This window comes from Rhodamnia argentea, chromosome 2 (genome assembly GCF_020921035.1).
Source record: "Rhodamnia argentea isolate NSW1041297 chromosome 2, ASM2092103v1, whole genome shotgun sequence".
Classification (NCBI taxonomy): domain Eukaryota; kingdom Viridiplantae; phylum Streptophyta; class Magnoliopsida; order Myrtales; family Myrtaceae; genus Rhodamnia; species Rhodamnia argentea.
The window spans coordinates 5,001,959-5,028,669 of record NC_063151.1 but is presented as its reverse complement, the minus strand read 5'-3'; the positions used below and the strand labels follow the sequence as shown (position 1 = coordinate 5,028,669).

Below are 26,711 nucleotides of genomic sequence, written 5' to 3'. Positions count from 1 at the left end.
GGATTTGAGACCGATATAGATATCATTAATGCTTTGCCTTGGTTGCTGATGCTAATCCCATGATTTTGATATGGATTAAATATATAAGTGTTTTTACAAATGGATCGGGCCGGGTATGGATTGGGTTGAGTATGGGTTAAGAAATTTATATTACGCATAAATAGGTTAATGGGTCAATTTGGACGTTACCATTTATGATCCGACCCAAACCCAACCCGACCCACCCATTTGACATCTCTAATTTGAATTTTGAACGCCTCATTCTCTTAGCCAATTCCCCTGAAATTATCTTCTAACATGTAGAATATTTACACTATAGTGTTCCAAATGACACTAGTTTTTCTTCCTCATCTTTAATTACGCAACTTGTGGGCTAATCTAATATTCAACACTTGAGATGATGGCATCTTAGAGCCATTCAATAGGAGACCAGAAAGTTATGAAGTACTTGAGCAATAAAGGAAAAGAACGAGAGGGTAACTACCAAAATAGTTGCTTAATGCAAATGATCCGGCGACTCCGGTCTTCGGTGCGCGTAGGTTTCTAGAATTAATTATTAGGGCGAATTTTGAGGACTTTGTCCTGAGCAAATGGAAGCATTGCAAAGCATTAGAGCAATAATTTCAAGGAAGGGTCAGCTTTAGGAAGTGCAGGGAGTGTGGGACGGTGCGATGTCCGAGGATGCCACGCTAGACTCGGAGTAAGTTTGACCCCACTTTCAACCCTCCCTCTTATTGGACGGTGGGGTCCACTCGACCACAAATCTCAAGCAGCCCAGTCGCCACGTTGCTAATCAGAAAGATATTTCTATTTACATCTTTATTTGCGTTGCGGTGATACTTCAACAAATAAATGTTTTGCTGAAAATAATGAAATTTAGACCACAAAGAAAAAAAAGAAAAATAATGAAATATATCCTTCAAGATTTTAAGTACATCGATAACTCATATTATCTAGAACACTTATAAAAAAGAGTTAGAAAAACCCAAAATAGCGGCAATAGACATAGCATCCAAAAGATATATTTGTGTTGATTGCTCGTTGTCGAGAAAAGTAGCAAAAAAATCGTAAACTTATTATATCGATAACAATTCGGTTCTAAATCTTTTAATTGAATTAAAGATATCAAACGAGCAAGTCGGATCCGATTTGGATCGGGTCGAAAATGGTTCGACTTATATTGATCAATTTAACTTGTTTTAAATCATTTTCACACAGTACAGATTTAACGACCCATACATGAGCTAACCTATATCCAACACATACCTGACCCATATTACTTAAATACTTTGATATTAACCAGATAATGAAATATTTATTTCTTATAATTTATTAAGAAAAATGATATTGAAAAACACTTTCTTGCAATTGAATTTTTTTTTATTTTTTTTCAATTTTAAACTTTTTAAAATTTTATATTATTAAAAAATTATTATTTATTATTATAAATAAATTATTGCTTTTTTTTTTCTCCGACAGCCGGAGATGGTGGCCTGCTGCCCACCTCACGCCGCCCCTCGCCCAACGCTGCCGCCCGCCGATGCAAGCTTTGCAGGTTCCGCCACGAGCGGCAAAACTTGGCAAAGTCCCAGCATGTTCGGTCCCCTGGTCACCTGGTGGTTGATTGAGCCTATTGAGGGGTCTTTGTGGTCAAAGCTTCCTTCTTTGATCAAACTTCTTTTTTTGTCAGAAATCCAGGAATGTCCGAGAAGCGTCAACCGCGAGCCTGCATCGGTCCTCTGACCAGTCGCATTAATCCCTGTTCCTGTGCAAGTAATGGAGCCGAGACTATCCGGGCAACTCCGCGAGCGACCATCCGCGGATCGTGAACTCGAGCTGTCCATCGACAATAGTAATTAGCCGTCCGATGTGGTGCACCACCGCGAGCCCCAACATTGCCGTCATCGTCATGCCCCTGCGTCGGCCGTGAACCACCGTGTGCTGATCAGCCACCACGAGCAATCCGTGAACCACTGCGACGACGTGCCTGTCCCGATCGCGAGAAGCCTCGTCACAATTGTTGAGACTCTTCCACGCGTGTCCAATTTTCGTATTGCCGATTGGCGTTATCACAGTAGCCCACTTTGTCCTTAGTCAATCGTGTACCGCTTTGCCTGGGTGGTTGCGGCGGGCAACGTCCCAAAATAGTTTTTACATTTATTAATTTTTTTTTACTTATAAATAAAAAGAAAGATAAAACAAGATATAAAATATAATTAATACGGTTGAAGTCCATTGACAAGTAGCGTTTGGGTAACTGCAGGCCACGGGTAGAAAATGAGTTGAGTTAAAACTCATGTTTGAATAGGTTTTATAAGCCTAAATCCATATTTGATCCATTTTTTAAATCTACTGAATTCATATATGATCCAAATGAATAAAATGGGACTAAAAAGTGAGTCAAAGACCCATATTGACACATCTATTTTGGACCAATGTAATAGGTTTATGAATGATTTAATACCAACGTAATAGATTTACAACTTTTTTGGTACTGTTTCGCTTGTCAAGGACTTTGTCAATCAAATTCTCAAGTCTTCTTGAAGGCACTTGTCGATGACTTTCCCATTGGGAGTGGATGGCATCATTGGCAAGTTGTCGATTGTTCCAACTAAATTGTTGCTTGCCGATAATGACTAAAATGTAAAGTTGGTTATTTTTCGGTGTCAAGCATACACTACAATCGTTGACATATCTCATATCATAGGCACCATAGCCAAAGAATGATTCTTATTGTCTATATTCTCGCGTTATTGTGTTATTTTTAATATACACGCTGACTATCGATTATTTTAATACCTCACAAATGTGAGATGGTAAAGCATACTTTGTCATTGTATTTGTTAAGAATAATAAAGTGAAAGAGAGAAATGTTGAATTTGTACATATTTCAATGTAAATAATGAAGAGTAAATTAACCTATTTACTAACTTTATGAGATGACTATTGAAGGTAACATATATCAATCAATGTATGCACAATCAAAAAGCGATATACGCAATCTTGAGAGATACATGTAACCAACAGAATTATCAAATAAAACCCCTAATCATCCCTAACCCCGTTAGTCGCGATAGTCGTAACACCCTTATGTCGGGACATACATAACGTTCTGATAGTGTAGTCCAAACGCAAATACACTCGCAGGACTCCTACCGTGTTTTCGGTAGTACAAAGGTTATTACACTTGATTCATCGTATGAATGAGCTATCGAGAGCATGATCCTTCAATTCATCTTCCAGATCGGTCTTTCTTATCTTGTTGTTAGGATAGTACTTTAGTTTCTATCCGGGAGCACCTAGCATGGAATCATTGTCGAATCCAAATCGGGAGTCAAGACAGGAATTAATGAGAAACCGAAAAGGCTGCGCGCAATGGAAAGAACGATAAACAATCTCCAGAAATCAATAAAGGGTCGTCTTCCACGACAAGGGCCAAATAACAAAGATGGCATGTTTGTTGGGGACAGAATCCACGTTGCTAACTTGCTGTTCTCGCTGATTCATCATCCCATTCCCGTTCCATCCCACTGTCCGAAAAAAGGGAAATTTAGAAAAGGGAAGATCCGTCCTTGCTTTCACACCTCGTACAAAGCCTATCTCCATCCTCCGTCCATAAAAGCCCATCACCTTATTCGCTTTGCATATCAGACACTACACAGACATCTCAGAGAGAGAGAGAGAGAGAGAGAGAGCGGGGGGGACATGAAAATGGCTTCTAGTCGTGTTTGTTCTAGGAGTGGTTTCTGGGTCGTGTTTCTTGTCCTGTTGGGTTCGAGTTGCTCGGAGGGACAGATGGTGCCCGCGGTTTTCGTGTTCGGAGACTCGCTCGTGGACGTGGGCAACAACAACTACTTGCCCGTCTCGTTCGCAAAAGCCGACTTCCCGCACAACGGCGTGGATTGCCCCACCCACAAGCCCACCGGAAGGTTCAGCAACGGCAAGAACGCCGCGGATTTTCTCGGTAACGCCTAACTTCTATGAGTCTCGGCATCCACTCTGCACATGCTTTCGATTCTTCGTGCATCATCGGCTCGTGTATCCATCATTCGATCCACCCTCCCTGGCTTGGCCCTTAATCGAATAATCTCTATTCGACATCGATTTGAGGACGAGACATATGGAAAAAAGTTGATGTAAGAGCATACGCTGAATGATAAAGTTCGACCTCTCTCTGAGTTTCCGCGCTATCATTTCGGTGTCGGGTCGCTGTGGCCGCATAATACATGTGATAAGGACATGCCCTTTCAGAAAAGGGGATCAATTTCACCCCTTTAATGTTAAGAACGATAGATATCTTCCCCTTTTTGCAATCTTGGCCTACCGTCGATAGATATCTTCCCTTTTTTGCAATCTTGGCCTACCGTCGCCTTGCTATTTCTACGTTAATATCTACCGAATTATCTGCTGGGACCTGGCTGCTTTAGATCCCATGGCTAGATTTTTATCTTTCTTCATGCGTAGAGCGAAGAGAAAAGGATACAAAAAAAAAAAAGGAAAGCCTTTACGCCTCGTAGTTGACTGAATGTTATGAACTTTCTGGGCAGCCGAGAAGTTGGGGTTGCCGACGTCGCCGCCGTATCTGGCCCTCATCTCCAACTCCAGCCAGAGCAATTCTTCGTCGCCCTTCCTCACCGGCGTTAGCTTTGCCTCCGCAGGTGCTGGCATCTTTGACGGCATTGACGAGGAATTTGTAAGTAACAGAAACCATCTTTCGATTTTTTGCAATCAAATTTAGCCAAGCAAGCTGTTCAGTTTTTCTTTACTTCAGTTCAGTACAAATCAAATCTTCCGAGGTAGCATTTGATTTAAGACCAATCGAAGTAATGGCTAACCGAGTTGTTCCTGAATTTGTGAGGAATAATGGGTGGCGACATCATGGGACTGCTGATGGGTGGTGGCCACATTTAATGACACCGATTCGTACTAAAGCCCATATTTTGATCTCTTTTATTTGAAAAAACAAAACAGCGGGATGTTTCTTTTTCATTTGCAAAATGAAAACGTCAAGAGTGCGGTGAGCGTGGATCTACCACGCGACCTTCAGATCTTCAGTCTGACGCTCTCCCAACTGAGCTAAACCCGCTTCTTTGAGAGCGTGACTCAGTATTTGCTTTTATTTTGTAGCATCAAGCGATTCCTTTGACCAAGCAAGTGGATTACTTCCTCGCGGTGCACGATAACCTGGTGCGACACATGGGATCGTCTGGTGCCCAGAAGCACGTAGCCAAGTCCCTCTTCGTCATCGTCATCGGCAGCAACGACATCTTCGGCTACTCCAGATCCTCCGATACCCGCAAGCAGCACACGCCGCAGCAATACGTCGACCTCATGGCTTCTTCGCTGAAGGATCTGTTAAAGGTAACTACATTCCTTAAAATCAGCCTAACGCGAAGTTTTAGGTGAACTTGCTCGTTACTTGTGCATTATCGACTACCAAGGTGCGTTTTCTGATAAAAATTTTCAGAAACTCTGAATTCCTATGGCAGCGTCTCCACAGTTACGATGCGCGCAAGTTCGCCTTCGCGGGGCTCGGGCCGATCGGATGCTGTCCATCACAGAGGAACCAGAACAAAACGGCCGCATGCAAGGAGGACACGAATTCCTGGGCGCGCATGTATAACGAAGCGCTCCTGGCAATGTTGAAGGGATTGAAGTCCGAACTCGAGGAGATAAGCTACAGTTACCTGGACACCTACACCGTCCTGCAAAACTTCATTCAGAATCCATCTGCTTATGGTAGGACTTCAGGAGGGACTCGTGATTTAATCAGACCTTTTGAATCTCCTTTATATAGAGTCTGATCTTTAGGCCATCAGCTAACGAATATCTGTACTATTTCTTCAGGTTTTACAGAGGTGAAAGCAGCTTGCTGCGGTCTCGGTACCCTGAACGCAAAAGTTGCATGCTTACCAATTTCAGAGTACTGCCCCAACCGGCGAGACCATGTGTTTTGGGATCGATACCATCCCACAGAAGCGGCGGCCCGCATTATGATAGACGAAGTCTTCCATGGTTCGCCACAGTACGCGTACCCAATGGACCTCCAGCAACTGGCCGCCGTCCAGGCTTAAGCAAAACAAATAACACAAATTCGAAGAAAAAAAATTTCAGACAGGAAGATTACATAGTACAGGTTGTCTATATATCGTCTAAAGCGATTTGGTGTTTGGGGATACATGGGTTAAGGAAAATCGTTGCTTTTGCAGATGTCATTCTGTTGCAGGGCTTTGTATATCAGAAGAAAGTGCATCTTCAGTTAATATTGTTATTTGCGTTAATCTCAGAGCAACTATAAAAATTCCAACAAACGGACGAGAGATCCAGTCACTATTTCCTTTCCCTTTTTGGGTAGACAGAAAGTATTACTATAAACCGAAGCATCCAAAAAAGGCTAGATTTGGGGAATGCTCCCAGTAACATTTACACCGGAGGTTCATAGTAGAAGCGAAAATTTCCGCAAGGTGAATGGACAATGATCAGTAGATGGAAGGCCAACTTACACTTACTCAATGTTCATGGTCTCTCTACTTAACTTTCGAGAGGGCAGGAGATGAGATCTAGCGGACGTCAAGAGGAGACACTTTTCAGCTTTATTTAGTGCGTCTGGAAGACTCTTTATTTAGAAATCGACCGTCTCGATGTAGTCGGGACCGTAAGTGCTCTCAAGATATTTGATTAAGCATTCTCATTTGGAATTCATCGGACGTAGCAGGAGAACCGTAGGTCATTTTAATGGGTAGGAAAAATTCTAAATAAGGGTTTCAAGTCTTCTCATTTTTATCAAATAAGGTTTGAAGTAAACTTCGTTTCAAAGAAGAGTATAAAGTGTCCTTTTTTGTTTCAAAAGAGGGCCTAATCAAGGTTGTTTTTGTCATTTCCTTTTTTTATTTTCTTTTTTCTTCTTTTTTTTTTTAAATTTTTTTTCCTTTGTTTCGCCCGGGACCCTCACCTGTTTTTACCCTCTCCAAGGCACTGTTCATCGTCTCAACTCAGGGCACTGTTCATCGTCTCTTTTATGGGGACAACCAGGGTTCATAGAATTGTTTAAAAACCCTCAATATCTCACCAGAGCTAATCAATTTTCAGCCTAACATGAGTTGACAAACAAAAAAAATTTTGGACCCTGTCCCAAGACAAATTCTCTACTCTTTAAGACAAAAAAATCCGACGAGGAAGGGGGGGAAAGCGAACGATGAGAATCGCTTCATGAACCGACGATTTCTCGAAGACTTGTCCGGCCCAGAAAAGCAATCATAACTCAACCAAGACTACTTCGAGAGGCCTGCGAGGGTGAGACTATGAGAGGCGTGACTGAGAGTGAGCGACGAGCATCGTGAGCAAGGCTACGAGAAGCGACGACGTGAGCTGTGGTTGTGAGCGTCGAGCGAGAGAGAGGCCAGAGGCGTGAATGAAGAAAGGAGCTTAATCATTAGGGTATTCTTTTTAGTTTTGCATTAATGGTGCACACTTGAAACTGGGAATCCGTCCGATTCTCACGGGAACCACTCAGAATCGGCCGGTTCGGTCCTGGTTTTTTTGCTCATCCCTATAATTAATTAACGAATCAACCTTAGGTTAAGAAGTCTGCCCGGGTCTCAGCCCATGTTATTGGATTCCATCCGGAAACACCTAGCTACATAGCTCGTACTATTTGGTTGCATTTTTCAGTAATGTTTCACCTGGGACTTAGGAGTCAATCCCGACAACCAGTGTTGATTTCTGGAAAAGATTTTGTCGTGCGAAGGTGAGAGTGAATGTCATTATGCTTGCCGAGTAGGCAATGTCCTGGAACTTGTTACTGCAAAAAAATTGTTCCTAATTTTTTCATTTAATTAAGGGGACTATATATATATATATAAAGATGTCTTTATCTTTTTAACCTACTAAATCAAATTAAATCTCATTTTTTCAATTTACTTCAAATTAGACCAATATATGTATAAGTAATTTGTGCACGATTTATCAAATTATAATATGGACGAGATCAACTATAAAAAAAAAATTGAAAGAGAACACAAATTGGAATTGAACAACGAGAATATCAAATATGTTTTCTATAGATAACACGTAAATGTTCCCAAGTAGTTAAAAATATGACCACCTTTAAACGGGGACCCTTAGAAAAATATTAATTGCACTTTGAGTGAAATCGGGGACTAAAATAAAAAAATATTTGCGCATTTAGGTCCATTTAGTCCAATTGAGCAATTTTTCCAAACATAAGGACTGAAATGAGATATAAGGTATCAAAGACTCATGTCATGACTCTAAAAGTAAAAATTTTTGGCTAAAATGATTTAAAATGAAAATTTTTTAGTAAATTTAGGATTATGTTCAATGAAGAGGCATGTGGTCCCAAACTGGATTTTTAAAACTTCAAGAGGCCAAAATGAAAAGGGCATTAAAATAAAAATATGGACTATTTTTGCGCATTTTTCTAACCACGAATACTATTTTTCCTGATTTTCGGTATTTTTAAATTAAAATAAATCCCAGAAATGTCAAAAATTATGAAAAATATTTTTTATTCAAAATTGGTTCCTAAGGCTAGGCCAAAGCTTCCAAGGTTGATTTTGTAATTTTATGAATTGTTTTGGTATCTTTAATTAATTTTATAAAATAAAATGATAAAAAATCAAGTGTCAACATCATGCAAGAACAAAAGAGAAGAGAGTGTGTTCAAAAACAAAATTGTTCACAATTTTTTCTAAAAAATGCTTCAAATGTGTTTCTAAAAAGTGTTCTAGGAACACAGAAGTAGGTCTTTTATTTATTTATTTCTTGTTTCTGCTCCAAAAGTGTTTTCGGAACACTTTTTTACCATACGCGTTTATGTTTTTAGAACACTTTGGGAACATGAATACTTTTCTTAGAACGTTACCATACGCAACCTTAGTGTTTCAGATTTTAAGAGTAGTCAACTTATGTTCCATCGATAGATTTTCCATCACCACATTCACATAGCTATGGAGGGATACAAGGTAGGAAATTCATAAAGTGTAGAGGAGTCTGCGGAAGCAAAAGCATTGGTGCTGCAAGCACAAGACAGTGGAGATGGTCGGATTTTACCACGTTATTCTCCACGAAAGTGCCCCACAAATGATGTTTTTTCAAGAAAAAAATTAAGAGGAGCAATGTGCCAGCAAACCAAATCAAGACGAACAAGGTGATGGTCTCCACACGGAACTTCGAGTTACGCAGCTTGCCAAAACATGTCACTTCATTGAAATGTCACATTCTTGAAGTGTGAAAGCAATAGATATCATTATCAGTTCCATATTGATCTACATGAAATCGCAACACTCAGCTCTCATCTCGCCAATTCTGAGCTACACAAGTCAATATACATCTGCTGATATTCAATCCATAAGCTTGCTCTATCAGTGTGCAGTTGACAAGATTCCATCCACAGAGCGTCAATGCGATCTCTAATAGAAAATTATCAAAAAAGTCTCAAACGTATTGCAATTGTGTCAATTCAGTCTTAAATCTTTTGTATTTACGTCAATTTAGTCATTCCAATCAATTTTGACCAGTTAGCGTTGTCGCGCGCGACGTGACAAATTTCAATAATATTTTAACATTTCTTTGAATTATTCTATAACTTTTTCTTTTTTTTTCCTTTTACTTTTTCTTCTTTGATGGCTTAGGGTCTAGGTCGCCGGGAGGCCCTCACCAACACCGGGTGAGGTCGAGTAGCCCTTAGCCTAGATCCGGCGACGATGTCCTCGCCTAGTGCCGGGGAGGGCGTCCCGGTCCTAAGCTAGAAAAAAAAGAGAAAAAGTTATAAAAAAATTCACATATTATTAAAAATTGCCACGTCGGTGTCGGCCGGCCAAAGTTGGTTGTAAGGACTAAATTGGTAAAAAGAAAGTTTTAAGACTGAATTGTCATAATTATAATGAGTTTAGAACTTTTTTGGTACTTTAGCGATCCCCAATAGCTATGAGTGGGAGAGAAGTGATGCGAGTCGTGAGCAAAGGATCTGCTGCATTCGTATTAGACCTGTTAAAATGGGTCTAAAATCCATTTTTATTTAAATGAGTCACTATTTATGCCTAGACCAGCCATAATGGGTTTTAAAAATTAGAAGGCCAAAATAGACGAGTCATAAATGGGTCTACTCTAAACCCATTTAGAACCAGGTAACTCATTTAACCCAATCTCTTCTTCTTCAATCTTTAGTCTTTAGACTCTTCACTCGCGACATGACACAACTTCAGGATCTTCTTTCTCCCTCTTCAACTTGACTTGACTCTTGCCGACCTACGACTCTCATAGAAGGCGGCGGATCACCCAAAGCTGCTCAAGGGGAAGATGATTGCCATGGTGGTCTTGGACGGCCGAGGCGAGGCCAAGCCCAACCAATACAACTACATCGACATCGTTGAGACCCCGACCATGGACTCGCTCAAGGAGGTGCGTTTGCAAGCTCGGTTCTTAGTGTCCTTATTGCTTATGAAAAATGATGGGTGAGTGTTAACCGGGTTTTCAGCTGATTTGGTTCCGATGCATGGGTCGGAGTTGCTTCAAGGGAGTGGTACAAATTGGTTGCTAGTGATGGATTGTGGAGCTTTGATAGAGATTATCGAGTGGATTTGAGACTGATCTAGATATCATTAATGCTTTGCCTTGGTTGCTGATGCTAATCCCATGATTTTGATATAGATTAGATATACAAGTGTTTTTGCAATTGAATCGGACCGGGTATGGATTGAGTCGAGTATAGGTTAAGAAATTTATATTACTCATAAATGGATCATAAATGGGTTAATGGGTCAATTTGGGCCTAACCATTTATGACATGACCCAAACCCGACCCGACCCGACTCACCCATTTGACACTCTTAATTTAAATTTTGAACTCCTCATTCTCTTAGTCAATTCCCATGAAATTATCTTCTAACGTGTAGAATATTTACACTATAGTGTTCCAAACGGCACTAGTTTTTCTTCCTCATCTTCAATAACGCAACTTGCGGGCTAATCTAATATTCAACACTTTAGCACCATTCAATAGGAGACCAGAAAGTTATGAAGTACTTGAGCAATAAAGGAAAAGAACGAGAGGGTAATTACCAAAATAGTTGGTTAATGCAAGTGGTCCGGAGACTCCGGTCTTAGGTGCGCGTAGGTTTCTAGAATTAATTAATCAATTAATTAGTAGGGCAAATTTTGAGGACTTTGTCCTGAGCAAATGGGAGCATTGCAAAGCATTAGAGCAATAATTTCAAGGAAGGGTCAGCTTTAGGAAGTGCATGGAGTGTGGGACGGTGCGATGTCCGAGTATGCCACGCTAGACTCGGAATAAGTTTGACCCCACTTTCAACCCTCCCTCTTATTGGACGGTCGGGTCCACCCCACTACAAATCTCAAGCAGCCCAGTCGCCACGTTGCTAATTAGAAAGATATTTATATTTACATCTTTATTTGCATTGCGGTGATACTTCAATAAATAAATGTTTTGGTGAAAATAATGAAATTTTGACCAAGAAAACAATGAAATATATCCTTGAAGACAATAAATAAATCGATAACTCATATTATCTAGAACACGTATCCAAAAAGAGTTATAAAAACCCAAAATAGCGGTATCCGAAAGTTATATTTGTGTTGATTGCTCGTTATTGGGAAAAGTATAAAAAAAATAGTAAACATATTATATTGGTATTAATTCAGTCATAAATCTTATAATTAGACTAGAAGTGTGAAACGGGTGGGTCGGATCGGGTTTGGATCGGATTGAATATGGTCCAATCCATCTTGACTCTTTTAATCCATTTTAACTCATTTTCATATAGTATAAATTTAACGATTTATATCTGAGCTAACTCATACCGAACCCATACGCGATCCGTATTACCTAAATATTTTGATATTTAACCAAATTCATGCAATTGATTTTTTTAAAAAAAAAATTTATAATTTTTTAAATATTTTATACAATATTTTTATATTAAAAATTAATATTTATTATAAAAAATATTATGTATTTTTTAGTATAATATTTTTTTTCTTTTCTTTTTTTCTCCGGCAATAGCCAGAGACGGCGGCTTGCTGCCCCAAGCCCAACGCCGCCGAACGCCGATGCAAGCTTTGCAAGTTCCCCCATGAGCAGCAACACTTGGCAAAGTCCCAGCATGTTCGATCCCCTCGTATAGACATGGCCAAATGGAACCGTGGACACGGAACCGGCCCGTTGACCGGGCCGACGGTTCCAACTCGAACCGAGAACCGGCCCTCAAGGGCCGGTTCCGGCTTCTAAATTTTAGGAATCGGCCCTGGAACCGCCGGTTCTCGGCCGGTTCCAACCCGCTTTTTTTTTTTAAAAAAAAGGAGGACCCTTAGGGGAAAAGAGCAATTTGGGTTTAGGAACCGGCGGTTCCGATTCCACCTTTTTTAGGAACTAGAACCAGCCACCTCTACCCTGGTGGTTGATTGAGGGGTTCTCTGTGGTCAAAGCTTCCTTCTTTGATCAAAGTTCTTTTTTGTCAGAAATCCAGGAATGTCCCAAAAGCGTCCACCGCGAGCCTGCATCGGTCCTCTGACCAGTCGCATTAATCCCTGTTCCTGTGCAAGTAATGGAGGCGAGACTATCCGGGCAACTCCGCGAGTGACCATCCACAGATCGTGAACTCGAGCTGTCCACCGACCATAGTAATTAGCCGTCCGATGTCGTGCACCGCCGCGAGCCCCAACATCGCCGTCATGCCCCTGCGTCGGTCGTGAACCACCGTGTGATGATCAGCCACCAAGAGCAATCCGTGAACCACCACGGTGACGTGCCTATCCTGATTGCGAGAAGCCTCGTCACAATTGTCGAGACTCTTGCACATGTGTCCAATTTTCATATTGCCGATTGGCGTTATCACAGTAGCCCACTTTGTCCTTAGTCAATCGTGTGTCACTTTGCCTGGGTGGTCGCGGCAGGCGATGTCCCAAAATAGTTTTTACATTTATTAATTTTTTTTACTGATAAAAAAGAAAGAAAGATAAAACAAGATATAAAATATAAATTATTATTGTTGAAGTTCATTTACAAGTTGTGTTTGGATAACAGCAGGCCACGGGTCGTAAATGAGTTAAGTTAAAATCCATATTTGAATAGGTTTTATAAGCCTAAACTCATTTTTGATCCATTTTTTAAATCTACTGAATTCATATATGACTCAAGTGAATAAAATGGGGCTAAAAAGTGGGTCAAAGACCCGTACTAATACATCTACTTTGGACCAATGCAATAGGTTTATAAATGGTTTAATACCAATGTAATAGATTTACAACTTTTTTGATATTTTTCTGCTTGTCAAGGACTTTGTCCATCAAATTCTCAAGTCTTCTTGAAGGCACTCGTCGATGACTTTCCCATTGTGAGTCGATGGCACCATTGGCAAGTTCAATATTGACTGGAATGTAAAGTTGGTTATTTTCTGGTGTCAAGCATACGCTACAATCTTTTACATATCTTGTATGATACGCACCATAGCCAAAGAATGATTCTTATTGCCTATATTCTCGTGTTATTGTGTTATTTTTAATATACACGATGACTATATATTGTTTTAATACAAATATGAGATGGTAAAGCATATTTTGTCATTGTGTTTGTTAAGAATAATAAAGTGGAAGAGAGAAATGTTCAATTTGTACATATTTCAATGTAAATAATGAAGGGTAAATCAACCTATTTACTAACTTTATGAGATGACTAATGAAGGTAACATACATCGGTCAATGTATGCACAATCAAAGGGCAATGCACGGAATCTTGAGAGATATATGAAATCAACAGAATTATCAAATAAAACCCCTAATAATCCCTAATCTCATTAGTCGCGATAGTCGTAACATACTTATGTTGGGGCATATGCAACGTTATGATAATATAGTCCACACGCAAATAGACTCGCTGGACTCCTACCGTGTTTTCGGTAGTACGAAGGGGTCTTTCTTTTCTTGTTATTAGGATAGTACTTTAGTTTCTATCCGGGAGCACCTAGCATGGAATCATTGTCGAATCCAAATCTGGCGTCGACAGGCATTAATGAGAAACCGAAAAAGCTGCGCGCAATGGAAAGAACGATAAACAATCTCCAGAAATCAATAAAGGGTCGTCTTCCACGACAAGGGCCAAATAACAAAGATGGCATGTTTGTTGGGGACAGAATCCACTTTGCTAACTTGCTGTTCTCGCTGATTCATCATCCCATTCCCGGACCAGTCCACTGTCCGAAAAAAGGGAAATTCAGAAAAGGGAAGATCCGTCCTTGCTTTCACACCTCGTACAAAGCCTATCTCCATCCTCCGTCCATAAAAGCCCATCGCCTTATTCGCTTCGCATATCACACACTACAGAGACATCTCACAGAGAGAGAGATAGCGGGGGGTACATGAAAATGGCTTCTAGTCGTGTTTGTTCTAAGAGTGGTTTCTGGGTCGTGTTTCTTGTTCTGTTGGGTTCGAGTTGCTCGGAGGGACAGATGGTGCCCGCAGTTTTCGTGTTCGGAGACTCGCTTGTGGACGTGGGCAACAACAACTACTTGCCCGTCTCGTTCGCGAAAGCCGACTTCCCGCACAACGGCATGGATTTCCCCACCCACAAGCCCACCGGAAGGTTCAGCAACGGCAAGAATGCCGCGGATTTTCTCGGTACGCCTAACTTCTATGAGTCTCGGCATGCACTCTGCACATGCTTTCGATTCTTCGTGCATCATCGGCTCGTGTATCTATCATTCGATCCACCCTCCCTCGCTTGACCCTTAATCGAATAATCTCTGTTCGACATCGATTTGAGGATGAGACATATGAAAAAAGTTGCTGTAAGAGCATACGCTGAATGATAAAGTTCGATCTCTCTTTGAGTTTCTGCGTTATCATTTCGGTGTCGGCATAATACATGTGATAAGGACATGGCCTTTCAGAAAAGGGGATCAATATCACCCCTTTAATGTTAAGAACGATAGATATCTTCCCTTTTTTGCAATCTTGGCCTACCGTCGCCTTGCTATTTCTACGTTAATATCTACCGAATTATCTGCTGGGACCTGGCTGCTTTAGATCCGATGGCTAGATTTTTATCTTTCTTCATGCGTAGAGCGAAGAGAAAAGGATACAAAAAATAAGGAAAGCCTTTACGCCTCGTAGTTGACTGAATGTTATGAACTTTCTGGGCAGCCGAGAAGTTGGGGTTGCCGACGTCGCCGCCGTATCTGGCCCTCATCTCCAACTCCAGCCAGAGCAATTCTTCGTCGCCCTTCCTCACCGGCGTTAGCTTCGCCTCTGCAGGTGCTGGCATCTTTGACAGCATTGACGAGAAATTTGTAAGTAACAGAAACCATCTTTCGATTTTTCGCAATCAAATTTAGCCAAGCAAGCTGTTCAGTTTTTCTTTACTCTAGTTCGGTACAGATCAAATCTTCCGAGGTAGCATTTGATTTAAGACCAAATCGAAGTAATGGCTAACCGAGTTGTTCCTGAATTTGTGAGGAATAATGGGTGGCGACATCATGGGACTGCTGATGGGTGGTGGCCGCATTTAATGACACCGATTCGTACTAAAGCCCATATATTTAATCTCTTTTATTTGAAAAAACAAAACAGAGGGATGTTTCTTTTTCATTTGCAAAATGAAAACGCCAAGAGTGCGGTGAGCGTGGATCGAACACGCGACCTTCAGATCTTCAGTCTGACGCTCTCCCAACTGAGCTATCCCCGCTTCTTTGAGAGCTTGACTCAGTATTTTATTTTATTTTGTAGCATCAAGCGTTAACTTTGACCCAGCAAGTGGATTACTTCCTCGCGGTGCACGATAACCTGGTGGAACACATGGGATCTTCTGGTGCACAGAAGCACGTAGCCAAGTCCCTCTTCGTCATCGTCATCGGCAGCAACGACATCTTCGGCTACTCCGGATCCTCCGATACCCGCAAGCAGCACACGCCGCAGCAATACGTCGACCTCATGGCTTCTTCGCTGAAGGATCTGTTAAAGGTAACTACATTCCTTAAAATCAGCCTAACGCGAAGTTTTAGGTGAACTTGCTCGTTACTTGTGCATTATCGACTACCAAGGTGCGTTTTCTGATAAAAATTTTCGGAAACTCTGAATTCCTATGGCAGTGTCTCCACAGTTATGATGCGCGCAAGTTCGCCTTCTCGGGGCTTGGGCCGATCGGATGCTGTCCATCACAGAGGAACCAGAACAAAACGGCCGCATGCAAGGAGGACACGAATTCCTGGGCGCGCATGTATAACGTAGCGCTCCTGGCAATGTTGAAGGGATTGAAGTCCGAACTCGAGGACATAAGCTACAGTTACCTGGACACCCACACCGTCCTGCAAAACTTCATCCAGAATCCATCTGCTTATGGTAGGACTTCAGGAGGGACTCGTGATTGAATCAGACCTTTTGAATCTCCTTTATATATAGTCTGATCTTTAGGCCGTCAGCTAACGATTATCTGTACTATTTCTTCAGGTTTTACAGAGGTGAAAGCAGCTTGCTGCGGTCTCGGTACCCTGAACGCAAAAGTTGCATGCTTACCAATTTCAGAGTACTGCCCCAACCGGCGAGACCATGTGTTTTGGGATCTATACCATCCCACAGAAGCAGCGGCCCGCATTATCATAGACGAAGTCTTCCATGGTTCGCCACAGTACGCGTACCCAATGGACCTCCAGCAACTGGCCGCCGTCCAGGCTTAAGCAAAACAAATAACACAAATTCGAAGAAAAAAAATTTCTGACAGGAAGATTACATAGTACAGGTTGTCATTCGTCTAAAGCGATTCGGTGTTTGGGGATACATGGGTTAAGGAAAATCGTTGCTTTTGCAGATGTCATTCTGTTGCAGGGCTTTGTATATCAGAAGAAAGTGCATCTTCAGTTAATATTGTTATTTGCGTTAATCTCAGAGCAACTATAAAATTCCAACAAACGGACGAGATCCAGTCACTATTTCCTTTCCCTTTTTGGGTAGACAGAAAGTATTACTATAAACCGAAGCATCCAAAAAAGGTTAGATTTGGGGAATGCTCCCAGTAACATTTACACCGGAAGTTCATAGTAGAAGCGAAAATTTCCGCAAGGTGAACGGAGAATGATCAGTAGATGGAAGGCCAACTTACACTTCCTCAATTTTCATGGTCTCTCTACTTAAACTTTCGAGAGGGTAGGAGATGAGATCTAGTGGGCGTCAAGAGGAGACATTTTTCCCTTTTCCATTCATACAACAAACTAGAAATAACTCTAATTAATGATAAAAGTAAAATGGGGATTATGAAGGAAATATGTCTTCGAAAAATGCTTTGAGATCACCGTTAAGGGAATCAAATGCCAGCATCTTGTCTACCGCCATCTGGATTTGCAGACAGATGTATAATAACGTAAGAAAAAGCAATAGAGTTTCTATGCATTCGTGGAACCTGATTGTGCTAAGTCCGTACCTTGTACTGCTGATCTAGTGCTGATATGTTCTCACCGCAAAGTCGATCAACAGGCCGGTTATTCCCAATAATCTCTTGCATCAGGGCAGATCTTCTAATTACTTCTTTTGGAAGACCTACAAAACCAAACGGTGGAGCTGATCGATCATACATATAATCCGCATTCTTTTGTTTGGTACTAATTCTCTGCATGTGATTTTAATTTCTTTCGCTGCTTGCTAGATCACATGTGAAAATAACTGGGAACAGGTTCTTCTCCGCAGTCCTTTTTGTTAGGATAGGATAAGCATTAGACAGCACATCGCCTCCTCATGTTAAAGCTATTAGGCTTGGATAGCTTTGCTGCAGATCTTGGCTGAAACCACACTTTCACGAACCAGTTTGACAATCATTTGTAAATGCATATATTAGTCTTGAAGCTGCATTAGAGACACTGCTCCTATGGGACGCAATTAAAAATCTCACACTGCATGATAAGATTGCCAATTAAAATTCGGATGTACCAGCCAGGAGAGCACAGTGAAGCCCTGCAGGATTTTAAACAACATGTTAGGTCCAGGATGAACCTCCAGCTCAAATATTTATGTACTCACCATAGCTAAGAAGAGTATGTCCAGGAACAAGGCTGCACAAAAATTAGACACTTTAGAGTAGATACGACGTCATTATTTAAGTCCATCTTGTAATTTCAGAAAGCCAGAGCTGCAGCGTTGTCACGAGAACTTTAAAAAATGGTAGCAGTACTGGATTGCCCTACTGGTCAAATCTAATCAAGACACCAATCTAACAACTACAAAGTGAAGGTCAGGCTACCCTGCCAACTCTGAGGACAACTTTACCTCATGTTGATATGATTTAGTATTAAAGTGCAACCCAGTATCGTGCGATTGAATTATGACCCTCTTGCTTCTCTGTCTCATTATGCCTTTTCTCGTTACGCTGAGTCAGCAACCGAATATTGTTCAAGACAGTTTACTATCGTTAAACTACATTAAAGTTCTATAAGTACCCACTTATCCAAATATAAAAAACTTAATGCACCATCTATAGACTTTGGTTATTCCCGTACTCAAGTTACTCGTTTCATAGTTTTTACCATTTTCAGTCACCACAAAAGACGATCAGCCATTGAATTCTTTCCTGGTGAAATTCATGCTATTTAAACCCTGCCAAAGCCAGCAACAAAATAAACCCGTCTAACTGCTACGTAATTGCCCAATATATCCTGACTCAAATACCGACAATTTGCTTGCTGCGACATTCAAGAGACATTTGATGGCATAGAAAATGAAGCAATACCGATACAGGAAAACAAGGTCTTCAACGTCTGTACTGCTGTCCTCAGACCTTAAAACACTCATGGTGTAAAACTTGATCTGCTCACACTGATTTAGTAATAAAATATAGGTAACCAGTCACCAATGCTATTTGTTAGTTTAAATGCCAAATTCAACTCTAAAACAATGGAATACCTTTGGTAAAAAGTTCTCAGAAAGCAGCTCAGTCAAATGAGTGCAGACCAGAACCTACAGATCATTGCAGCGCGATTAAGTAGCCATTCAATATTTCTGCTATTAGAAACAAATCAAATGCAACTGTGGGACTTCAGGCGTTTGTCCGTCTTCTACTCTCTCTTTCCCTTGGCCAGGAACGGCAGACTTAAGCTAGAATGACTAGAATAATGGGCCAAGCTTTTTTTTTTGTTTTTGAAGATTGCCCTTTCTTTTCTAGGGCAACAAACCAAACAGTTAGTTGGAAAGTCTCATAATTAGAACATTAGCTGAGGACCACAGCAAAATATGTCCAGGTGCCAATCATTAACAAATAGTTCTTTCTAGGAGATCTTTCAACTGAATGTTTAAGTCTTAAAAGAAGCAGTCCCGATCAATGGAATAAGGACAAAAAAGGAGAAGCAACTATATTCATTGTACTGACCAAAACAAGTGAAAAATTTTTATGGTGGGCATACGATTGGAGAATGTGTCTGATGGTTCACAAATCAGAAAAGTGCCTTGTTAAAAGATATATTAAAAACTTTATGGTGGTTTGTCATAATAATCCAAAAACTTGGCCTACACAAACTTTCTATTTCTATAGAAGGATCAGATTAACCACGGGATGCCAATTGCTCGTCTAAGCTACGAAGGTAGATTAGTGATTTGCCTCACTGATTGAAGTGCAAATGTGGCATTGTCTCCTATTTTGAAAAGGAAAGGAAGTAACAAACTTTTGGTGGCTCGTCCCACGTGACAAAGTGATTGATTGCTCCACCAAGCAAACCAACTCCATCTGAAAGGAGCACCAAAAGCACATATTCATGACGTAGTACTGTTTGCTGTTACGATTGAAAAATTTTACTCAAGGCAGGTAAAAACCTTCATTTAGAGTGCCTTTTCCAAATTCATCTAACAGACATAATGATTTGGAAGTTGCCTGCCTATATAACATCCCAATGGAAGCATGTCAATACACAAAAATATATGTAAACTTAATCAAATAGATGCTGTAGCAGGGATATATTCCCCACAACTAAACTTTCTAGCTTTAGAACTTCGAACTAGTACTCCATGGTATGTGACTTTTCCAGGTAAGAAATTGACGCTCAAGACAAGCATCGTAATGAAAACCCTTGTCAGGTAGACATGCCTTAGCATCATTCCTACTTGATGGAGATCAATCATGAATGTCGATTGCTCCGCAGTCATTAGCTTGCTTCCCGTCGCACAAAATATTCTGTCAAAGAACTTTTAACACCATCACAACTTGAATATAATGACAATCAAGATGGTTGGAGAAAGTGTTAACTTCAAGACTCGAACCTATCTGTCAAACCCACAATTGCTGATTCAGCAGGCACAAAACTTCCGATGTGAGACAGAAAGACAATAAGAGCAACCTGGAAAACATCTTCAAGGTTATACACTGAATGATTTTCTTCAACTCGAAGCACGACGTAGACAAATAGCAACAAAATAAGAAGACAGGAGAGAAGCCTGCATGAGAATGGTGGGAGCCATTTTACAGCCAACATTCCAGATGCCTATTACGAAGGGATCAATATTATGTCCAATAGTTTCTTGTAAGTGAGAGTAGGTGTTCAGGCTATCAATTGAACATATCATAGAAGCAGCAGGTGCCAGACATAACAATGACCACTTGAATTTGCAGTAGGAGGATAGAACAAAATCCACTAAATTATGCTGCCAACAGCCGAAGCCATGGCCAAATCATGTCAGAGTTATTTGTTACCGTGATTGGAAACTGAAAGAAGTACAGCTATCATATCTATGTGGCAGAATAACAAGATACTCTCTATCTCTGACAACTCGAAGTGCGAAAAGGGAGTCAGAATTCTATCTCAAAAGGAAACTCTTATCATCAGAACCTGCTTGACATAGATGCTTTTCCCTGAATAGTTAGGACCGGTGATGATATTAATGCGCCCTGAAACCAACAAATATTAAGAGTAATTAGATCTTTTGGACCGAAACTGACAGAGTAGATGATGAAGTGCAGTACACTGTCAAAATTACCATCATTAAAAATTTTAGTATCATTCGGAATAAAAGTGTTGACTATCATTTCCTGCAAAACATGTCTGAAAATTTGCAGGAAACTATCATTTCCACAAACTCAAGGGCAGGAAATAACTAATTTTCATTTGACATGGTAGGCATTTTCTAGACAGTTCCTACCTTCCATTTTGTATGTCAAGCAAAGTTTCGTCTGTGAGTGTAGGCCTGACATAATTGTTCTGACGAGCCACCAGTGCCAATGACAAGAAGCTTAGAAACACAACAATAAGGTTATCATCAGTGAACAATGAAAAACGTACCCACATTCCAGTTATAGGGCAGGAAAATAAGTTAACTGGGAAATAAGAAATGAAAGCTGGATGCTTGTACAAGCGCATGCGGAATGCTTCTGTCACAGAGAGACAGGGAGGGGGAGAGAGAGTTATTCTCACCAATCTAGTTCAGCAGCAAAATTCACAGATTTGAGCAGGTGCGCTGAGAATGTCAGTACGTGCAAAATCAAGTCTCTGATGATTGCCCTCTCCATGTCTGTTATCCATAAAATGAAAAAGTTCAGCATAGAAAAGATAATGCGCTTATTGTGCAGGTGAGTTTACTTCCTGTTTGCAAGTTTCATTTTAAATTTTTAGATGTTTTTAATAAAGCATCTTTTTTTCTTTTATTATTTATTTATTTTTTTGGGGAGGGGGGGTGTTTGAGGGATAGGTTTAATGGAGCATCTTAAATACCTAAGCGGCAGTAAGGTTTGGTTCTAACCATTCACCCATGAAAGGGCAGCTTGACTATTCAACTTTTTCTTTTTTGTTGCGGTTGAGGGAACCAACTTTTTCCCTTGAGCAAATTGTCAAAAACTCCACATAGTGGAAAAAAATGTATGAAGGGAAAAGGAATAAAAAATAAGTAGTTGATTTTTTGAACCTAAGATCTTATGATGAATATCCCCAAGAAGGTCATCCAGTTCTCTTGTCTTTGCGGTACGATAGAAGAACCTCGTCATCTCTCCATCCGTGTCAGAGAACTGTAGATAATTTAAGAAGTCCTCTGTTACACACAAATAAGTTTGTGCAATTAAATGACTTATGCATCTAATGGAGAGTGAACTCACAACATATTCAAAATCTTCAAGCCTTTCTAATGTCATTTCATCAAGTTTCTCTTCAAAAATGCACATCAAGTATCCTGAAAACAAAAATAGGAATAATTGACAGTTTCAATGGATAATTCATATGGAAAGCTAATCCATAGGTCAGTGATAGAGAGAGAATCAAGGAAACTTGGCATAGTAATAACGATAAAGCTCCCCAAAATTTAACTCAACAGAGGAATCTTCTGTTGTTTCTAGAATTTCTTATTTTAATGTTAAGATAGTTCATTTTGTAGTCTTTAAATGTGTGCGCCATTTAGAATTTATTGGTTTTGTTATCAAAATCTGCAACAACGTGTCTAATCTTCGCAGATGAAACTTGTACAGCAAGTAACTATCCTGATTCAGGTCTAACAGACATGCCAATGCACTAGCTGTTGCGTCCTTAACAATATGGTGATGGCAGGATGGGATGATCTAGAGAAACCACAGAATGAAATCTTCGTTAAGACTCCAGTATCAATCACAGTGCCCTGGGAAGTTAAAAAATGACAAACAAACTATAGTTTTTTGGTCCTCCAATCAGCTTTGAGTAGCAGTTTTTTGCTTTGATCATAAACTACAGGCCTGACGCATTAGCAATCAATGATCCTTATGACCACCTCTACATATAGCATCTAGTGATCATGAATCAAAATTAAAAAAGAAACGACATAAAAGATGTAGGTGAGACATAGAACTTGACATGCAGCATCTAGTCAGGAAAATGCACGCATACCTACTTGTTGAATATAGACAATACATGGAACATTTTTGTCCTTAAACTCGTCAGGAATATGCGCAAGCTCCAGAGATGCCACCTGGATGCACAACTAAAGTCAAGACAAATATTTACGTGGACTCATTTCTCCTTACTTTACAATCGATGTATCAGAGACTTCAAATGACAGGCACCTCCTCCAAAAATTCAGGCAGTTCCTCGTAAATTTGCCTCAGCTCGTCCAACTGTATGCAAATAGAAAGAATAATATGAATATATTCAGTCTAAGCATTCAAAAATCCGGATTAAGAGCTCAAGAAAGGAGGTCTTAACACATCATTTCGAAGGAAGCAAAGTTTCAACCATGTGACCTAGACAGAAGAAGAATAGCATTAGCTGACCTCATCACAGAAACTCTCCTTCACCATTGTCTCATAACCCTTCTCTTTAATTCTGCTGATATCAATAACACCAATTACCTACAAAGACAAGAAAGTGAGAGAATTATGTAAAAGTAGCCTAAGAAGGTGATTAAGTGGAGACTGCATGATAATGATAAAGTGGAGTACTAAGAAAAAGGAAAAATCTAGGAAAGAGAGATCTTTCGCTTGAACAGAGAGACAAAGTTTCCAGATTAGAGGCAAAGAAGATTATAGCAAGGCAAACAATCCAAAAAACTGGAAGGGGCTGTAAAGATGCCACCGTCCTCTTATTTATAAGTATTGAACCACAAAATGTCGACTTTATCACATCAATTCAGAAACATCTTAGCAACATGCCTGAAACGAGCAAATAGTATGAGACCCTTAAAGAAAGATACCAAGATTTCCTGAGAGTCATGCAGAAGATAGCATAATAACTTTGACTGGTTTCCTTCTCATCCTAAACTTCCTATAGTAAATTGCACCGGTAAAACCTCTTTTAACCGTCTCCATTCAGGAATTCTAGAGACCATCAAGAAAGAGTCCACACTAGAGAAAAAACTGACCAATTCATAAACATAAGCCAGCTCCGTTGTGATGCAAGAACTAGCCTGTGGCAATGTTACATAGACATATCAGTAAAACAAGCCAAAACGGATGAAAACAGCTGAAGTTGTACTGTACCTTTTCAAGAATGTCGGAGTTTAAGTACGTCACTTGCTCACGTAGGCCCTCAGAAATACCTACCTCAAGTATCTTATTCAAATGCAAGAGAGAAGAAACACTCTGCAACATGCATACAGTAAGAGATGTAGTATATGTCACATTGGGAGCTTGTAGTATGAGAGGAACTATCAAAGCATTAAAAAACCGATGCTTGAAGAGTAAGAATAGCATATAACTCCATTTCCAGACACTTAAACATCTTCTCTATCCTTTTTACATATTGTTGATCATGTGATTAAAACTCCTATCAAACAACATAATACCTCATATCTTTCTGGGGCTCCAAAATATCTTCTTTCCACATAATACCATGACACCATCCACAGCATATTTATTTTACTAGATGAAGCAAAGTGATCCAAACCAATTTCATGTTACAAGTTAATCAAGATGCAGGAGCAGCCTAAAATAATCAGAACACACGAAGCACAGTAATCATTAATCTCTGTGATTAGAGCCAGTCTCGCATTCAAACCATTACTTGAGGAAAGAATCTTTTGTCGGTTCTGACGTCTCATGTACATGGAGGAATATCGAGGTTCATTGTACAAATCTACGCTCAGCAAGTGCATGACCTCCGTCTTTATTCTCTTGGCACATTGCGGAGGCATTAACATCAAAAGTTATGAGCTAATTTCAGGATACAGAGGCACTTTGAATTTGAGTTATCTTAGTTTCATTGGATGTATTCACACTCAGCAAGTGCATTGCCCTCCTTTTTATTTTCTTGGCATGCTGAGAAGGCAATAACATCAAAAGATATGTACTGGTTACAGGATGTAGAGGCACTTTAAATTTGGGTGATCAGAGAGAGAGAGGAAGGGAAGGGGGGGGGATAGAGAGATCCAAAAATGGCAATTACTCAGGAAAAGACTCATGAATAAGAAAACTTATGTCGATAGTATATTATATAAGCAATGGTACAGAATATGTGTGTTTGTCTGTGCACATATAAATGAGAGTGCTTGTTTTAGTTGATAAGGAAAATCATGATGTAACCAATAGCTTAGTAATGTCATCACCACTTGCCTAAAACAAATGAGGTGTTTAAAGGAGAATGCCAGACATGCTATGTAAAGAGAGATAAGTTGGATACGAACAAGGTGTCTGTTTACCTTCAGGAATGCTGACCAATCAGTGCTGGTACATTTGGAGGTTGGGGAGATGAATTTCTTCAATACAAACAAAGAATTTTAAACCTCAGAACCCAAGAAACAATTCATCACCAGATAATCAAGTGAATCTTTGCCTATACACTCTAACTTAGTGCCTAGAAAAAGCATGGGAAAGAAATCCTTTCTACAAGTATAAGAAATATGCTTTACGAGAATGACATTTATAGGAAGAGACGCGCAGTTCTGTACCTTGAGAATGTGTGGAACGTCCTTTACCGACTTCAGAGTCTCACGCAAAGAATCCATCAGTTCCTCAGACAAAAGGAAAAATGAAATCTTCAATTTGTTAAAGAAACACCATCGGTGCTTTTAGCTGTAAAAAAGTATCATTCAGGAACCATTTATAAAGTGAAACCTCCCTAGACTAAAAGTCTATTAGAACAGTTTCTGGCCCCAAAGGTTACCAACAGCCAAGCCCTTCCATCAGATACAGAGAGAAATGTATTAGTACGTGTTATATGGTTCATTTACTAATGCAGGCCCTTTAGCTGAAGCATGTAAAAAAGCACTGTAGGATACAGAATTCAGACGATTGTTCAAATGCTCAAGGTTGAGTATGGGCCTCAGGAACCAACTTCTGAAGTCACAAGAGCTATTAGTCAGAACCTCAAGTCAGATGTCGCTCATGAAAGAAGAGTGCTATAATCTCATGAACAAAATTTACCTCAAGAGCCGTCTACCCATTGGCGTCACACACTGGATCGAGATCATGGTTCAGTTCCATATTAATATTTCCAATAAAGAAGACAGGCTTTCACTGACCTTGTTCATCATGCCAAAAACTGAGAACCTGTAATTGAAAATATCAGTTTATATCTTCAGACTGTGGCCAGTAAAATGACATATCAGGTATTTCTTCATTACCCTTCCTTTGCTCTACCAATGCCCATGTGGCTTGGATGTTTGTCTATTTGAAATATCTGCAATGCTTCATGGGCAGCTGCATCTAGTTTGAGAAAATTGCATCTGTTGAGGAAGTGAAGGAAATGCAAGTCTACTTCCATAAAACACCGGTGTGGTTTGCAAGAGAGTTTATGAACCATATGGAAATAGATACAGTGAAATCTGAATGACAGAGTCGATGGTGATTGATGAATTCCCACATTCCTTTTGCTCAAGGGTATCGACAATTCTTTCATTCTCCAAAATCGCGAGAAGTCCTCCACTTGCACGAACTTCAAGATCACTTCCCATGTCCATCATGGAACTTAACTGGAAGTTCAAGTGCAAAAGAAAGCTTCAAGTTTAATATTAGGACAACAAAAGTGAATGCATGTTTCACATTACCAAGAGAAAAAGTACATGATCGTTAGATCAAGTTGTGCAAAAGGAGTAGGTGATGCAGGGCAAACACAGGATGACAAACAGAAAATGAACAGAGAGGCAGGAATTCAAAAGAAGTTCAGGAATGCCTGCGGAAGAAATGTAGAAGAGGCAGAAATTCAACAGCTTTTTATTCTCAATCGTACAAAAATTTCAATAGAATCCTAAGTAAATAACATGATTATTGTATCCATTGACCACATCTAACTACAAAGGAAATTGGAAAAAGTAAGCCTCTA

The 26,711-nt window shown here is 40.1% G+C and overlaps 3 protein-coding genes and 1 non-coding gene across 10 annotated transcripts in view; 2 read left to right on the top strand and 2 right to left on the bottom strand.

Moving 5' to 3' along the window:
* Positions 1 to 3,303: 3,303 nt before the first annotated feature.
* On the top strand, positions 3,304 to 6,583 carry LOC115749930 (GDSL esterase/lipase At5g55050-like). The gene is made up of 5 exons (XM_030686977.2): positions 3,304 to 3,964; positions 4,548 to 4,693; positions 5,128 to 5,361; positions 5,490 to 5,739; positions 5,848 to 6,583. Exons 1-5 carry the CDS (start codon positions 3,376 to 3,378, stop codon positions 6,072 to 6,074), a joined length of 1,446 nt encoding a protein of 481 aa, XP_030542837.2. The 5' UTR covers positions 3,304 to 3,375; the 3' UTR covers positions 6,075 to 6,583.
* A 7,792-nt stretch (positions 6,584 to 14,375) lies between these two features.
* LOC115749931 (GDSL esterase/lipase At5g55050-like) lies at positions 14,376 to 17,010 on the top strand. Its single transcript, XM_030686978.2, has 5 exons — positions 14,376 to 14,652; positions 15,178 to 15,323; positions 15,760 to 15,993; positions 16,122 to 16,371; positions 16,480 to 17,010. Exons 1-5 carry the CDS (start codon positions 14,394 to 14,396, stop codon positions 16,704 to 16,706), a joined length of 1,116 nt encoding a protein of 371 aa, XP_030542838.1. The 5' UTR covers positions 14,376 to 14,393; the 3' UTR covers positions 16,707 to 17,010.
* Positions 15,646 to 15,718, bottom strand: TRNAF-GAA. The gene has a single exon. It is a non-coding gene; the product is annotated as a tRNA-Phe (tRNA).
* Positions 17,011 to 17,171: 161 nt separating the features above from the next.
* LOC115749925 (DNA mismatch repair protein MSH5) overlaps positions 17,172 to 26,711 on the bottom strand; it is a 94,491-nt gene continuing 84,951 nt past the window's right edge. For 4 of the 7 annotated variants that reach the window (XM_048274291.1, XM_030686967.2, XM_048274290.1 and 1 more), the window contains 28 exons: positions 26,207 to 26,361; positions 26,014 to 26,115; positions 25,912 to 25,939; positions 25,814 to 25,845; positions 25,669 to 25,726; positions 25,339 to 25,425; positions 25,090 to 25,146; positions 23,933 to 24,034; positions 23,815 to 23,859; positions 23,228 to 23,305; positions 23,021 to 23,071; positions 22,845 to 22,926; positions 22,088 to 22,161; positions 21,901 to 22,000; positions 21,414 to 21,510; positions 21,142 to 21,231; positions 20,980 to 21,044; positions 20,832 to 20,890; positions 20,266 to 20,342; positions 20,093 to 20,179; positions 19,822 to 19,883; positions 19,674 to 19,735; positions 18,919 to 18,972; positions 18,746 to 18,831; positions 18,040 to 18,071; positions 17,950 to 17,973; positions 17,447 to 17,562; positions 17,172 to 17,358 (listed from right to left, as the gene is read on the bottom strand). In XM_048274291.1, the coding sequence (XP_048130248.1) occupies positions 17,278 to 17,358; positions 17,447 to 17,562; positions 17,950 to 17,973; positions 18,040 to 18,071; positions 18,746 to 18,831; positions 18,919 to 18,972; positions 19,674 to 19,735; positions 19,822 to 19,883; positions 20,093 to 20,179; positions 20,266 to 20,342; positions 20,832 to 20,890; positions 20,980 to 21,044; positions 21,142 to 21,231; positions 21,414 to 21,510; positions 21,901 to 22,000; positions 22,088 to 22,161; positions 22,845 to 22,926; positions 23,021 to 23,071; positions 23,228 to 23,305; positions 23,815 to 23,859; positions 23,933 to 24,034; positions 25,090 to 25,146; positions 25,339 to 25,425; positions 25,669 to 25,726; positions 25,814 to 25,845; positions 25,912 to 25,939; positions 26,014 to 26,115; positions 26,207 to 26,361 (2,043 nt within the window). In that variant the 3' untranslated portion in view covers positions 17,172 to 17,277. Of the gene's footprint in view, positions 17,359 to 17,446; positions 17,563 to 17,911; positions 17,974 to 18,039; positions 18,072 to 18,745; positions 18,832 to 18,918; positions 18,973 to 19,673; positions 19,736 to 19,821; positions 19,884 to 20,092; positions 20,180 to 20,265; positions 20,343 to 20,831; positions 20,891 to 20,979; positions 21,045 to 21,141; positions 21,232 to 21,413; positions 21,511 to 21,900; positions 22,001 to 22,087; positions 22,162 to 22,844; positions 22,927 to 23,020; positions 23,072 to 23,227; positions 23,306 to 23,814; positions 23,860 to 23,932; positions 24,035 to 25,089; positions 25,147 to 25,338; positions 25,426 to 25,668; positions 25,727 to 25,813; positions 25,846 to 25,911; positions 25,940 to 26,013; positions 26,116 to 26,206; positions 26,362 to 26,711 lie in introns of all 7 variants that reach the window. The other 3 variants (XM_048274293.1, XR_004016411.1, XM_048274289.1) reach the window with 3 other exon arrangements.

Coding starts and splice junctions, on each gene's coding strand:
- LOC115749930 (XM_030686977.2), top strand. CDS start 3,376: ATGGAAAGAACGATAAACAATCTCCAGAAATCAATAAAGGGTCGTCTT. Junction 3,965..4,547: donor GAACGCCGCGGATTTTCTCG/GTAACGCCTAAC, acceptor CTTTCTGGGCAG/CCGAGAAGTTGGGGTTGCCG. Junction 4,694..5,127: donor ACGGCATTGACGAGGAATTT/GTAAGTAACAGA, acceptor TTTATTTTGTAG/CATCAAGCGATTCCTTTGAC.
- LOC115749931 (XM_030686978.2), top strand. CDS start 14,394: ATGAAAATGGCTTCTAGTCGTGTTTGTTCTAAGAGTGGTTTCTGGGTC. Junction 14,653..15,177: donor GAATGCCGCGGATTTTCTCG/GTACGCCTAACT, acceptor CTTTCTGGGCAG/CCGAGAAGTTGGGGTTGCCG. Junction 16,372..16,479: donor CCAGAATCCATCTGCTTATG/GTAGGACTTCAG, acceptor CTATTTCTTCAG/GTTTTACAGAGGTGAAAGCA.